The sequence below is a fragment of the Anguilla rostrata genome, chromosome 10, assembly GCF_018555375.3.
Source record: "Anguilla rostrata isolate EN2019 chromosome 10, ASM1855537v3, whole genome shotgun sequence".
Taxonomy (NCBI): domain Eukaryota; kingdom Metazoa; phylum Chordata; class Actinopteri; order Anguilliformes; family Anguillidae; genus Anguilla; species Anguilla rostrata.
In genome coordinates, this window is record NC_057942.1 from 17,334,903 (window position 1) to 17,347,888 (window position 12,986).

Sequence of the window (12,986 nt, forward strand, 5' to 3'; positions counted from 1 at the left end):
GCTATTTCATTTTAACAAATCGTCCAGACGGAAAAAACCGTAGACTAGCATATTGTCTTACATTCGTTGTTGATCGTATATAACGTAGCTACGCCTACGTTGTGCTTGCTGAGTAATTGTGCTTTACGCGTAATAAACTGCTAAAAAGTGAAAGCGTCATCTTGTCACGTAGCCTATTGGCATAATGTTGTAAACCCAAAAGGGGAAACTCTTGTTGTATTCTTGTAGCCTATAGGCCCAATCTTATTCAGTTTCCGAAATGTGACATTTATTAATTAGGCCTCCTAGATTTCGCCCAGTTGAGAAATAATCTGTTGGCATGTCACTTTGTGTTCCAATTTTGTGTAAATGGCCCACGGTCGAAAATTAAGGCGCATTTGCATCGAATCGTAAGATCGTAACACATGTTCCGGAGCCAGAAGCATCATAGAGTAGCCTAAACTTTTTCATTACAGTTCTTCTAACATTGTGCTTAAAACTTTTAAACAAATCATACTTGTTCATTGTGTCGAGAGTGATATGAAATACATTGATCATAATTAAGAACAATCCTTTTTCAAATAAATTTGATCGTTTCGCTTATTATTCTTTAAAGTGCACCTCCTTGATTTTAAGATGTTTCTCAACCAGAAGCAGCCTCTTTCTTATTGTAAGAACTTTATTTGTACATTTAAAAAAATGAATTTTCTCCACTTCAAATTGTCCCGTAATTCCAACTGCAGCAGTCGGAGAAAGTTCGTAAAGGGGGCAATATCCAGAGATACGAGAACCACTTCACAATATAAGCCGCTTCACAAATAAATTATTTCAATATACATTTTTCAGCAAGAAGTTACAATGTTCCATAATATTATGACAGAAAACATCTGCACAGTTTGTCATTGTGTAAAACACATGGTACTTTAACTGGCAATGGACCTCAAAGAGGAGCGAGGACATTCTTCCTTGTATCACTTTCATCGCTCTTATGTAGCCTATAATCACAGCCGATGTCTTCATTTAGGCAATAATAATAATAATAATAATAACTAATAATAATAATAATAGTAATAGTGTCTAGTGTATGTACGTGTGTATGTATGCGTGCATGTATATATATTGACGAACACACACTTTGTCTTTTCAGTTGAACTTGTAAACCATTTCTACGTTAAACACTATGAAAGACCACAATACTGGGACACGGAGGAACTGGAACACAGTTTTTATTTTGAGTACAGTGTTATGACATTAATTGGAACCGTCCGTTGTGAGCGTTTGTCAGCGTTCTACTGCGATTAGTAGATTTTTAGCAGAAATTTAGATATTTCCGACCGCAGATGGGAATAGTTTTTTCTAACTATTTTTGTTCCCTGTACGCTATGGAAGTAGACTAAATTAAAAGCAGAATTCAAATAATATTATTATTATTATTATTATTATTATTATTATTATTATTATTATTATTATTATTATTATTATCAGCTGCAGCAGTTGTGTATGTGGTTTTGTTTTTATTTTTTCTACAGACATATCAAGCTAATCCTGTTTGTCAGCACCCAGGCCTGTAGGCTAACCAAACTGAACTTGCTGAAGCTGCATTCCAAATGAACCCTTCAAGTTTGTTGGAGTTTTGGTCGAGTGACATTTGCACCCTATAGGAACCGCGCACCTATGACACAAAACACACGATGAAATGTCTCCTTTCCAGTTATACTGTATGTCCCGGTCTCTCTGAAGGGAAAAATCATTCAATAGATAAATATATAAAGAGAAATAAACTGGTCTTATATCCATGTTTAAACAGATAGATTTAACAGTTCTTTTTGAGAAAGTCCAGTTCAAGTTCGTTTTTTGTTTTAGATATTAATTTTTTCTGTCACTTTGTGTACATGCCCCCATTTGTTTGTTTTTGAGCTGTCGGTCTGTGGCTCCGCAGAGGGCGGCTCACCGTTGCTGTGTGGCTCGCGGGAGCACTCCGGAGAGGGAGTGGAGAGGTGGGGGCGGCTCGCTGCCTCCCTGTAGACCGTGTAGAAGAATCCTTGGAACAAGAGGCCGCTGCAGAGGCGGCGGAGGAGCTGAAGGTCCCCGGTACAAATACAAGGCTGCCCCGGGGTCTAGGTTCGACACTAAACTTTGTGGGTAGAAGTAGGGAGAAGGAAACATTCTTTGTAGGGCAGAATAATTCCCAGCTTCTGCCAACAGTTCGAGTCCAACTGCGGTCTGCCTCTTCCACTTCGTCCTTTCCAGGAAAAAGAGAAACATAAAGTTTACATATATATATATATATATATATACCCAAATAAACGTATTTTGAAATGTCTAAGATGTATCTCATAGAACACCACCACACATACGAAAATGAGAAAATATGAATACTTGTGAAACCATATGGGCTTGGTAAATATTCTGATGGTCTATGCTTTCCAAACAGCCTTTCGGCCTGTCGGGATCAAATCACTGGCGATTTGTTCCACAACTGCATCTGAAAGGAACTGCGTTTGGCAAAATGATAAAGGAGCGTGTTTCGTAAACTTTTTAACTTAATCCAAGATAACGCACTTGAATGTTTTTCTATCCAAGATGGTTAGTATTACTTTTATTTTGTTTTTCTGCAGCCTGTTATTTTAATTCATGGTGAAATTCCCAAGGGGATCAGCCACATCTTATATTGCTCTATAGGTGAAACACCAGAGATACACAGACCATTTCATACCAGTTTTATTCTTATAGTTTTTGATATGAAAAAAAAACCCCAACACCGCCCGGCCCCAATTCATAACAAGTGATCAGTCAGATTGTCCTAGACAATTGAAAGCCATTTTTACACGTTAATTATTCATAATTATGACAATTGTGTAATTACAGTACGCTGGCTAAATTATTTATACGGCATGCAGTAATTTATTATTCATGCCGAAATGTGTGACCTTTTTATATTTATTTTATGTTATGTTTGGATAATGGCAGGTACCATAATCTTACCATGCCATAATATTTTAAATGCGCTTTTTCTAAGTGTACTGAATGGGCCATAAAGTAATAATGTAGCAATTAAAATGCATTTGCATTCCATCTAAATGAAAGTGACCTTACAATGCAAACATGTCCTTCTATTCCGGTTAAGTTAAACGGGAAAATAACTTCTGTCTTGTACAATGAATAGAACGAATGTCTGAAAAAATGCTATTTTTTTTATTTTGTTCAGCATGTTTCGCACTTGAAATTGCGTTGTTCCCGAGCCAGCGTTAAAATAAATAAATGCCACATGGCGATTGGACACGTTTCAGTTGTGGGTCCATTTGTCATCCGTGCCATTAAAATCTAGCCCTGGTACTTTACAAATATGTAATAAGATTTGTAGCGTAGCCCTTAATGGGCTGCAGTTGCTAATGAAAGCTGCGATTTCCCGGTGACGGATGCGATGTTTTAGCAATTGATTGTCTCCCTGTCTATCTGGCAGATGTTTCTCTTTTTAACTAGAGAATATGTAGAGATATTCTTAGCTGTCCATCGGGATTGCTCGAAACTGATACAGCGTTACAGTGGCGAAAATAAATTCACATCGCCAAATGGCGAGAAGAAGGACAAAAACTCAGGTTTACAGCTATACAATTTGAAAACAGTTTTGTTCACGTTTTCTGCTGAAAATAATTTTATGTATGGAGAGGGTCGAGTGACTTCCTCTGTCGGCTCGTCTGTGGTTTAACCAACTAGTAAATGCTTAACTGTGATTTGGACGAAACTAGCATTTTCTTTGAAGAAGCTATTCATTTTTTTTTTGACATCTTCTGTCCTATGTGAACAAGTGTTTTATTTTGGGAAACCAGAATTTGAATTTAATTTTTAATACCAATACTGCTTAACACTATAGCAATTGGTTTTAAAGTGTGCCTATATTCATAGTGATATTGTTCCTGTCTGTATACCTTCAATGCATTCTGGGAATAAATCTTGCTCCAAAATTTGTTGTTTTGGCTGCATGCCAAGTAAAATGTTAAACGTTTAGAAAGACATATTGCTCCAATTAGCTAGTTCTCGAAGTCATTACAAAAAACTAGGCTAACAACAGGAAACATCACCACCCCGTATATTCACACCTTGCATTCAGTTTAGTGCTTATTCCTACGTTCATTCAGCCCTATACACAATGATTTCACACGCTTATTTTCGCCTTTTTATAAGGCCTATTTGATTTATTGGTGTTTTATCGGAAGTAACCACCTTCGACTGTTTTTTATTTTATTTAAGAAAAGCATTGGGGTTTAAGATTTCCCGTAGTCTACTGTTCATATGTTCATTTGCTTGAAGGTGATTATAATTTATTGTAAGATTTGCGATCATGGGATGTATTTTGACTGCGTCCTACCATTCATTTGAAGAGGTGACGTGGAAAAAGTAGGCAAGCACGTGGCTTTGCGTTTGGACAATAAAAGCCTGGAGCTCACCTCCTGTTCTGGTACCACGTTTTGACCTGGGTGTCTGTGAGGTTGAGCGACGCCGCCAGCTCCATCCTGTCCTGAACGCTCAGATACTTCTGCCGCTCGAAGCTGCGTTCAAGCTGGGCCAACTGGTGATCGGTGAAGGCAGTCCGTGCTTTTCTGGGCTTCTTGAGTCGAACCGGCGGGCTGTCTCTGCTGCTCGATATTTCCCTGTCACCCTCCTCTTTCACTAAAATATAGATAAAAACACAAACATTTGTAAGGAGAACAAGGTTGGCAAAATAACGAATACGAGTCAATTATTATTATTGTTATAATAAATAATAATAATAATAATAATAATAATAATAATAATAATAATAATAATGTGTTCCGTCTATTTACAAAACTAGTTCTATTTTAATTGCGAAGTTTAATTAACACAATTGCGTTTATAAATAGAACCAACGAGGCATTATTTCAGAATGTATCATTGATGTTAATGTAATTTTGGTATTCCGTTTGCAAATAAAAATGTGTGAACTGTCTCCAGATGTATGAAATATCTGTACGTATGAACTGCTTTTTAAACTATATTTTTTCAATATAAAAAAATGTGTATAAAATCAAAACAGTGAAGAGGATTATAGGATCAAATAACCTTACTATTTCAGATAATCTGAGTAGTTCTCCTGTTCCTATTGGAGAAATTCTAGTGGAGGAATACGGTGATATGACAGAGCTGAGTGGAGTATAAGACTTGATTGGACTCTCAAGGAGCACAATAATCCGGTTAATTGAGCCACAGGGGAGGTAAACCTTTCAGCCGGGACAAGATAAACTCAGGCCCGGGGATAAAGCCGAAATAAGGAGCGCGGCAGCCCTTCATGGAATAAATCTGATTAATAGATCAGATCAAAATTCAGTAAATCCCGAAAAAGTAGGCTAAAAATCAAAATATTACGCGTTTAACATTCTTAAAGATGGAGAGGTGTTAGGCACCTATTCTATTCTATATTGAGCGCCCACATATGGTTAGACCATTCATTCGCCCTGCTAAAAATACAAATCATTTTCCCATGCATTATTAATTATTTTATGTTTCGGTGGCGACTTCATTGTGATTGGGAATCTTTATACAAATCCAGCTAATAATGCATTTACGATATGTTTATCCATGAACTCCGCGCGCAATGATTATTTAGTGAGATCCAGACCAACAAAAAAACAACAACAATAAAAAAGAATTTATTATTAATAATAATAACAATAATAATAATAATAATAATATGTAATTATGATGGTTGTAGACTATATTATTGTGGTGGAAATATCAATTTTTCGCTAAATAAAAATTGAACCTAATTTTACCAACAAATGCCGCCTCCTCGTTGCTTTTACAGAGGAAATCTGTAAATATTGCATTGAAATATAAAATATTGTGTGTGTGTGTGTATATATATATATATATATATATATATAGCGTGTGTGTTGCAGACCTGTGTTATTGTTTCAGTGCAATATTGTTTGAGTTAATGTGGCAGATATTTGATTTGAAATATCTGTTTCATTGATTCGTCAAGATGACAAGTTTTCGTGTCTTTTTCTTTCTCTCTTTTTTAAAAAACGGATCTTTGTGCTGCTACAAATCTCTGGAGGCGCCCGTGTCATTTTCTTGTTTTTCTTTTTTTTTCCAACAGATAGGCCTACTTGACAGAAGACATTTGGTAGGCTACTAATAGCATTTAGTTCGACCTGATCTGGCGATGTGGTAATTTTACAAATTACCATGCAGTTACTTCCTTGGTTCAACCCTTCCAATGAAATACACTCACCCTGAGAACAAGTGGTTCACATTTCGTTATAAAGTTGGTTATCACAGATGTTTAATTTAATTTACCCGCGAAAGCTATACATTTAGCAAATAAAAAGTCATTTTTTGTACTTGTAAAAATGAAGTAGGCTATGTGGATTTCAGTCTCCTAATTTAAATACGTGTTATATTTAGAACACATGCAAAGTTGTGCGAGACGCAAAATTTTTACATTTTAAAAATAATTTACCATTTAAATAGTTCAAATAGATCTGCAAATTTTCTCTTCAAAATCATTATGTATTGTAACTGGATATGTGAGTTTAATGTAAGAACACCTGTAACACAAAAATTTGGAGATGAAGCCTGCTAATAGAATGATATGCATGTTATATTTTCATACATGTCCAGAATTTGTCAGAAAGGAACAACATAATCACACATCTTACCTTTGTATTCGCTGTCCGATGACGAGTTGCTGTGCATTTTGTCTATGAAGTCGTCAATTTTGGACACGAGTCGCCCTGCTTCTTGTGTGGGCTGTCCATTGTTGGAATATGGGGCGCAGGCGGCAAGTGGCTTGCAGTCCGCCAAAATGTCCCTGATGAGGAAAGACGAAGTGACCGTACGCGGCTGGGAACCAGCGGAAATCTGCCCATGTTGTAGGTGAGACTCGAGTCCAAGAGCATGACCTTGTCTCTGCACTAACTCTTCGCCGCACTCCCGCCGTGGTGACGGGGGAGAGGAACAGCCACTCTCCAGGTCAGACCGCGGGCTTAACTCCAGAGGAGACCTGCATTCGCCCACCAAACTGTCCCCTTTCGAAATAATAGGACTTCCAGGTCTGTGAGACAGCAAAGAGTCAATCCCAAAACTGGACCCGTTTGTGGACGCCTCCATTGTCAGCGCTGAGGAGTTCTGTATATTTAGGCTGGTGTTTTAAACTAGCATTTGTTTTGGCGGCGTGAATCGAGCGAGAGTGCCGACAATATTACCGAATCCGGTTAGAAAATCCAGACACAGTTGGAAATAGCAGCCTATAGGATATTCCTCCACGTTCTTCAGATGATTCTCCTCCAAAGCAGACGTTTCAGAGGTTTCCAGAAATTGAAGAATATCACCTAATTTAGCAGTTCCTAAACAAATCACTGCTGAGTTAAAGTAGCTAATTTGTCAAAAATTAAATAATCGGTACAACGTGTAGACATTTTCAGCTGCCAAGTACAAGTGATCCTTTGAATCCCGTCGAGGTTTTACGAAGCTTTAAAACTCCCGTTTAAAATGTCTGTCCAAAATAACTACTCGTTGTTTACGAATTACACTGTACTATTTTTTTTTTAACTGAATACATCTGATCCACAGATCCACCAAGCGCAGCACCACTCAACGGACACGGAGTTTCAGCACCACGGACAGATACACGGGTGATCAAAGTCAATTGAAATGACGATCTTTACTTGATAAAGAAGCCAGTGATTGTTGAAATTTTAATAAGATCAAAGGTAGTTAGTTGTGGTGGCCTGGACAGACGGCGCGTGAGAGAGAGGACTACATTAGACAAGAATATTCCGCGCCAGACAAGGGTTCAGACCGTTGGTCAGTTGGGAGAAAAAAGCGGACAGCCAGGGGTAAATCAGGTTAAGCGCACACATCCGGTAACCAAAGTCTCCCGATGACACTTTTCCTAAAAAATGAACTTGTGTCACACTCAGAAGCTACGTTTTAAAGGTGTCCAGTTTACGTGCGTCCCCAGCGGCAGGTTTCCATTGGCTGAGTGGTCTTTTTGGGTGATGACTCGCTGCAGAGGAGGAGGAGGAAACCCGGTTCCCCTCCCCTTTCCTTCACTTTCAATAAAAGAGACACGGAATAAATTAGGAGAACCAGATCTAAGTATTTACTGGCCACTTTCGTACAGTTTTTTTTCATCGCATCACCAATAAAACTGACAGGGGTTACTACGCAGCTCATTTTCAAAGCCAAGGCCTATAGTTTTTTCGTGTGTCTTTAAATGTTTGTTGGCCCGCGTTAAAAGCCTGTTGGTTTCGCTTTAAAATCACAGTTATTTGCTTGCCTGCCAAGCGCTCTTCTGTATTTAATTTTTTCCGCATAGCGTACGCATTTATGTATCTGAAAATTTCAATACAACAATCCAGATTAAGGACACCTACTTGGTCAAATGTACCACAGCGGCGCCCCTCGTTGGACGGCAGCCTGCAACCTCTTGGTTATAGCTATACCAGTTATTAAAGAACAATATAATCAATACAGTAAAATAATGACAGCATGATCTGAATACCGTTATTAGTAATACTAGGGTACTATTATTACTAACAGCCACAAAAACAATAATTGAACAAACCGTGTTGTACCGACATTCTTCAGAAGAAACAGTTTGGTCTGGCCTAAACTGTCCTACTAATCAAATGCAGCGGAGGTTATGCTAGTCGTAAATTTAGCCGCATTATAGTTATCTCGACGTGAAGTTCTCCCGTGTGCCACGCTGTTTCGTATTCAGTTCGCCCAATTTAAGACCTCGTCGAGTCCAGACAATTGAAGCAGATTGGAGACGTTCTTCCATCGCACGCGCCGGCAGGTGAGTGAAGCGCTCTGGGCTCCCTTGGGTGCAAAACCCGGCTACAAGCTGTCACTTTGAGGCGGGGACATCGTCGGACCGCAATACACAAACAACTTGCGCCAGTACTAGCAGAACTAAAGCCCCCACCCCGGGCCGGCTCTCTTTGTATACTTTTGCATAGGGTGAACGTTTGTTTTGGGAAAAGTATTTGAACGATCACTGGCCTGAAATTAATTATTAATTTAACATTGAAGGCATTTTAATGTGTCGATGATATAACGTCCCTTTATTTACTTTCCCGTTTGTCTACATAGTCATTGTGTGTGTGTGTGTGTGTGCGTGTGCATATGTGTCTATTCATTAAGATATCGGTTCGCCTAAATATATATGTGTTGAGACCCAACAGTGGGCCCCAGAAGCCGTCCGTTTTCAAAGGGCTGGCTGACTTACAGATGTCCCCTGCAGTTTGGAGCACGTTGATAAAGTAAGGCATTGAAAATGACCACACCGAGACAGTCAGGTTTAGAGCAGCACCCATGTAATGTACCTTTAAATGATTAATAATTTTGAATTACACAAGCAAAGATCACGATAAACATATTTAAAACCTACTTTAAAAGCACTCAATTGTTTCTGTGTTCATTATAACGTTTGTAAAACATAATTGAAAACATTGTTTTCAGTTGTAAATAAGACAAACACAGGCTATGAAAGTTAAGTTTGTTTTTTGTGTGCATGATTAGAATTTTTAATTTTGACTCTTGCAGGCTGCTGAAGGCTACTGAAGTCCAAAGCTCCAACTCCACCTCTAATTATCTTCCTCCCACTCCCTCATTTTTCTATCCCTCTCTACTCTTCCATCTCTCCTTCATCACCCTTTTTCCTCTTCTCTCACTTTTTTCCCTCCTATTCTGCCATTCGCTCCCCCTCCCTTCCTCACTCTCTCCACTCTTCTTCTCTTCTCCTGCTCACTCTGCCCTTTCTCCCCCCGGCAGGTTTAGCTCAGGTTGTAGGTGCCTTGTCCCAGGTGTCCTCTTCGTGCCACAGAGTCTGAGTAGTGGGCGCTGAAGGCCTTCTTCCGGGCTTCGGGGCTGCGGAAGGTATCCAGGGCGGGCCCCACCTGCAGGACAGAGGGCCGGGGAGCCCAGGTGAGCAGTTTTCCTTTGGCCTGACGGACGGCGCTCGCCTGCAGAGGGCGCTGTGGGTGCGGCGTCTCGCTGGCGCCCCCCGCCTGTCGTCCCCCTGCTGGCGGGGGCCCGGGCTCTCGCTTGCGGCCCGGTTCGGAGAAATCGACTCGGCCCCTGTGAGCCCTGGTTTGACATGCGTCAGGTGAAAGGGAGAGGAGAGTGTGTGTGTGTGTGTGTGTGTGTGTGTGGCTGGTTGGGATGGGGGGAGGAGGCAGGGTTGGACAGACGCATCCCTGATGAACAAGTGGGAGATGAGGCTGAGGATGAGAAACCCATGTTGTGCGTGTGTGTGTCCATGTGCGCGCATGCGTGTGTGTGTGTGGGTGTGTCCATGTGCGCGCATGCGTGTGTGTGTGTGTGTGTGTGTGTCCATGTGCGCGCATGCAAGTGTGTGTGTGTCCGGGTGTGTGCGTGTGCATGCATGCGTCCGTGTATGACTGTGTGTGTCCATGTATGTGTGTATGTGCGTGTGTGTGTGTCCATGTATGTATGTATGTGTGTTTGTGCATGTGTGTGTGTCCGGGTGTGTGTGTGTGCATGCATGCGTCCGTGTATGACTGTGTGTGTGCATGTGTGTGTGTCCATGTATGTGTGTATGTGCCTGTGTGTGTGTCCATGTATGTATGTATGTGTGTGTGTGCATGTGTGTGTGTCTGTGTGTGTCTGTGTGTGTGTGTGTGTGTGTGTGAGCAGGAGGGCAGGCTGCACTAGCCTTGAGAATCATGCAGCATGCAGAATCAACCCAGCAGGAAAAAGGGAATGTGTGTGTCAGTCACGCACGCGCATCCCAACCACCGTACATGAAAACATCACGCACAAAACTGCACACACACACAACTCCAGACAAGCAGCCGAACAGACGCACAAAGACACACGTACGCACGCACACCTTTTAAAGGGGAACAAAGACACCTCGAAAAAGTGTCATGTTACGATGCGGTAGTAAAGGTGTCTCCACACTCCAGCCCGGGAGCCCACTGTGTGTGTGCGTGTGTGTGTGTGTGTGTGTGTTGTCCTACCGCTTCTGATTAATTATCTTTGATTCAGCTGCTGATTCACAGCTGAAATAGGCTTGATGACACCTGACAGCTGTCTACTGCAACTCCTTGAAGGGAGAAATGTGTTGTCAGAGGTGTGCTGTGTCAACTCCAAGAAAGAACTACAGGTGCTTAGTCAACATATTTCTGCTAAAATGCAGAAGCATCAAAGCATCATTTTTTTCTGGACAGCTGCCTCCATAAAGTGGTTGTTCATCCAACTGTACCTGGCCCAACATGGCTGATTTCAACAGGTTAATAAAACCTAGTTCATTTTAATGAAATAAGGCTGTGTATTGATTGGCTGCTAAGTAGCTACTTGCTGTTTAGAAATAATAACTCCAAATGAGGTTTGAGTAATAGTATGTTCAACTTTCACACCAACCACAACCACAAAACCCATTTCCTTGAAAACTGTTCATCTGAAGCAGCGTCCGGTTTTCAAGCCTGGACAGGCCCGATTAATTGAGAATACAACAACAAGAGTATCAGAATGCACACACCCCCCCCCCCCGCCCCAGGCCAGCATTAAGAAGGGGTTAATTCAATATGAACCTCATAACGAGCCGTTTAGCACATGCCAAAAAACAAGTGGGAGGAAAAGTGGCGAGAAGGAGGCAGGAATCCGGGGGACGGGTTTTCGTGACTGAAACGGATGTCAGACGGAGCGTTGCCGGGCAGGAGTGATTCGGCGCCAGGCAACGATCGCTCGGCAGCCAGGAGTTCTGTCGCCGCTCTTCAGGCATTCGAGAGCGACGTGAGACGAGGGAAAGGCACCGCGTGCGTCTCAAAACCCGGGGAACAAGAGTTTTTTTTTGGTGACAAAATAAAATCATAAGTATATAAAAGTCCTTGCCTTGAGAAATCTCTGTCAGCTGCTAGCCGCGCCGCGTCTGCGCGCGCGTGTTTTAAATAATACTTAACGCGTCGCAAAGTGCCTGCAAGGCGCCTCAAAGAGGGGGAAAAGGCTGCTATCAGCTCTCCCCCCGCAACCTGCGCAAGTGCAGGAAAAGGCACTCAATTTTGCCTGTCTTTTTATTTATTTATTTCGTCGTTTGTGTGTGTCTATATATATATATATATATATATATGTGTAGTTTTGTAAAAACATGTCGCCTTTGGAAAAATTTTGGCATCTGAATATCTTTTTGAAACGGAGAAGAAAAACATGCATTTCAACAAAGGAAGGGTAGGGAAACGTTAAAAAAAAAAAAAGAAAAAAGAAAGAAAGCTGACGACAGACAAACAAACAAACGATGAAGGAAAGGAAAGCAACGAAAGAAACGGGCACGCTCCGGAGGAGTCAGGGATGCAAATGCCTCACCCAAAGCCATCAGAAACCGCACTTGACAGGAAATAATGAGGATTACTAAATCTTTCATAAGGTTAACGTTCGCCTTTCGCAGTCAGCTGTCATACAAGAAAGAAGTTAGCGGCGGCGTGCCGGCGAAACGAAGCCTTGGCCGGCTCATTAAAGCTGACGGGCCCGGACGGCAGGCCTCTCCGCCGGCGCGGCTCCCCCGTTCTGTGTCGGTAATTTGCGGTGGAGACACACGCCGGGAAAGAAAGAGAAGAGGAGGCGAGCAGGGCCGGGGAGAAAGCGAGGCGAGAGAAGAATGAGGCGGTGTGAGCATGTGTCAGTGCCTAAGCGTGCGTGTGTGTGTGTGTGTGTCAGTGCCTAAGCGTGCGTGTGTGTGTGTGTGTGTGTGTCAGTGCCTAAGCGTGCGCGTGTGTGTCAGCTAAGCCGCGTAGCGTGCGTGTGTGTCGTGTGTTGTGTGTGTGTGTTGTCAGGCCTGCGGGTGTGGTTCAGGCTAGCGTGCGTGTGTGTGTGTGTGTTGTGTCGTGCTAGCTGCGTGTGTGTGTGTGTGTCAGTGCCTAAGCGTGCGTGTGTGTGTGTGTGTCTGTGCCTAAGCGTGCGTGTGTGTGTGTGTGTCAGTGCCTAAGCGTGCGTGTGTGTGTGTGTGTGTGTGTCAG

General features: G+C 41.8%; 2 protein-coding genes across 7 annotated transcripts in view; both read right to left on the reverse strand.

Moving 5' to 3' along the window:
- Positions 1-1,188: 1,188 nt before the first annotated feature.
- barhl1a (BarH-like homeobox 1a) lies at positions 1,189-8,071 on the reverse strand. Its single transcript, XM_064354517.1, has 3 exons — positions 6,663-8,071; positions 4,428-4,650; positions 1,189-2,221 (listed from the first exon to the last, which is right to left on the reverse strand). Exons 1-3 carry the CDS (start codon positions 7,111-7,113, stop codon positions 1,927-1,929), a joined length of 969 nt encoding a protein of 322 aa, XP_064210587.1. The 5' UTR covers positions 7,114-8,071; the 3' UTR covers positions 1,189-1,926.
- Positions 8,072-9,309: 1,238 nt separating this feature from the next.
- cfap77 (cilia and flagella associated protein 77) overlaps positions 9,310-12,986 on the reverse strand; it is a 43,835-nt gene continuing 40,158 nt past the window's right edge. For all 6 annotated transcript variants that reach the window (XM_064354527.1, XM_064354522.1, XM_064354525.1 and 3 more), the window contains exon 7: positions 9,310-9,908. In XM_064354527.1, coding sequence (XP_064210597.1) covers positions 9,786-9,908 — 123 coding nt within the window. In that variant the 3' untranslated portion in view covers positions 9,310-9,785. The remainder of the gene's footprint in view (positions 9,909-12,986) is intronic.

What these genes read in the sequence shown, in the direction of transcription:
- barhl1a (XM_064354517.1), bottom strand. Translation starts at nt 7,113, where the DNA reads ATGGAGGCGTCCACAAACGGGTCCAGTTTTGGGATTGACTCTTTGCTG. An exon ending in ATCGGACAGCGAATACAAAG is followed by an intron (nt 4,651 to 6,662) that starts GTAAGATGTGTG and finishes TCTATATTTTAG; the next exon opens with TGAAAGAGGAGGGTGACAGG. An exon ending in ACGTGGTACCAGAACAGGAG is followed by an intron (nt 2,222 to 4,427) that starts GTGAGCTCCAGG and finishes TTTCCTGGAAAG; the next exon opens with GACGAAGTGGAAGAGGCAGA.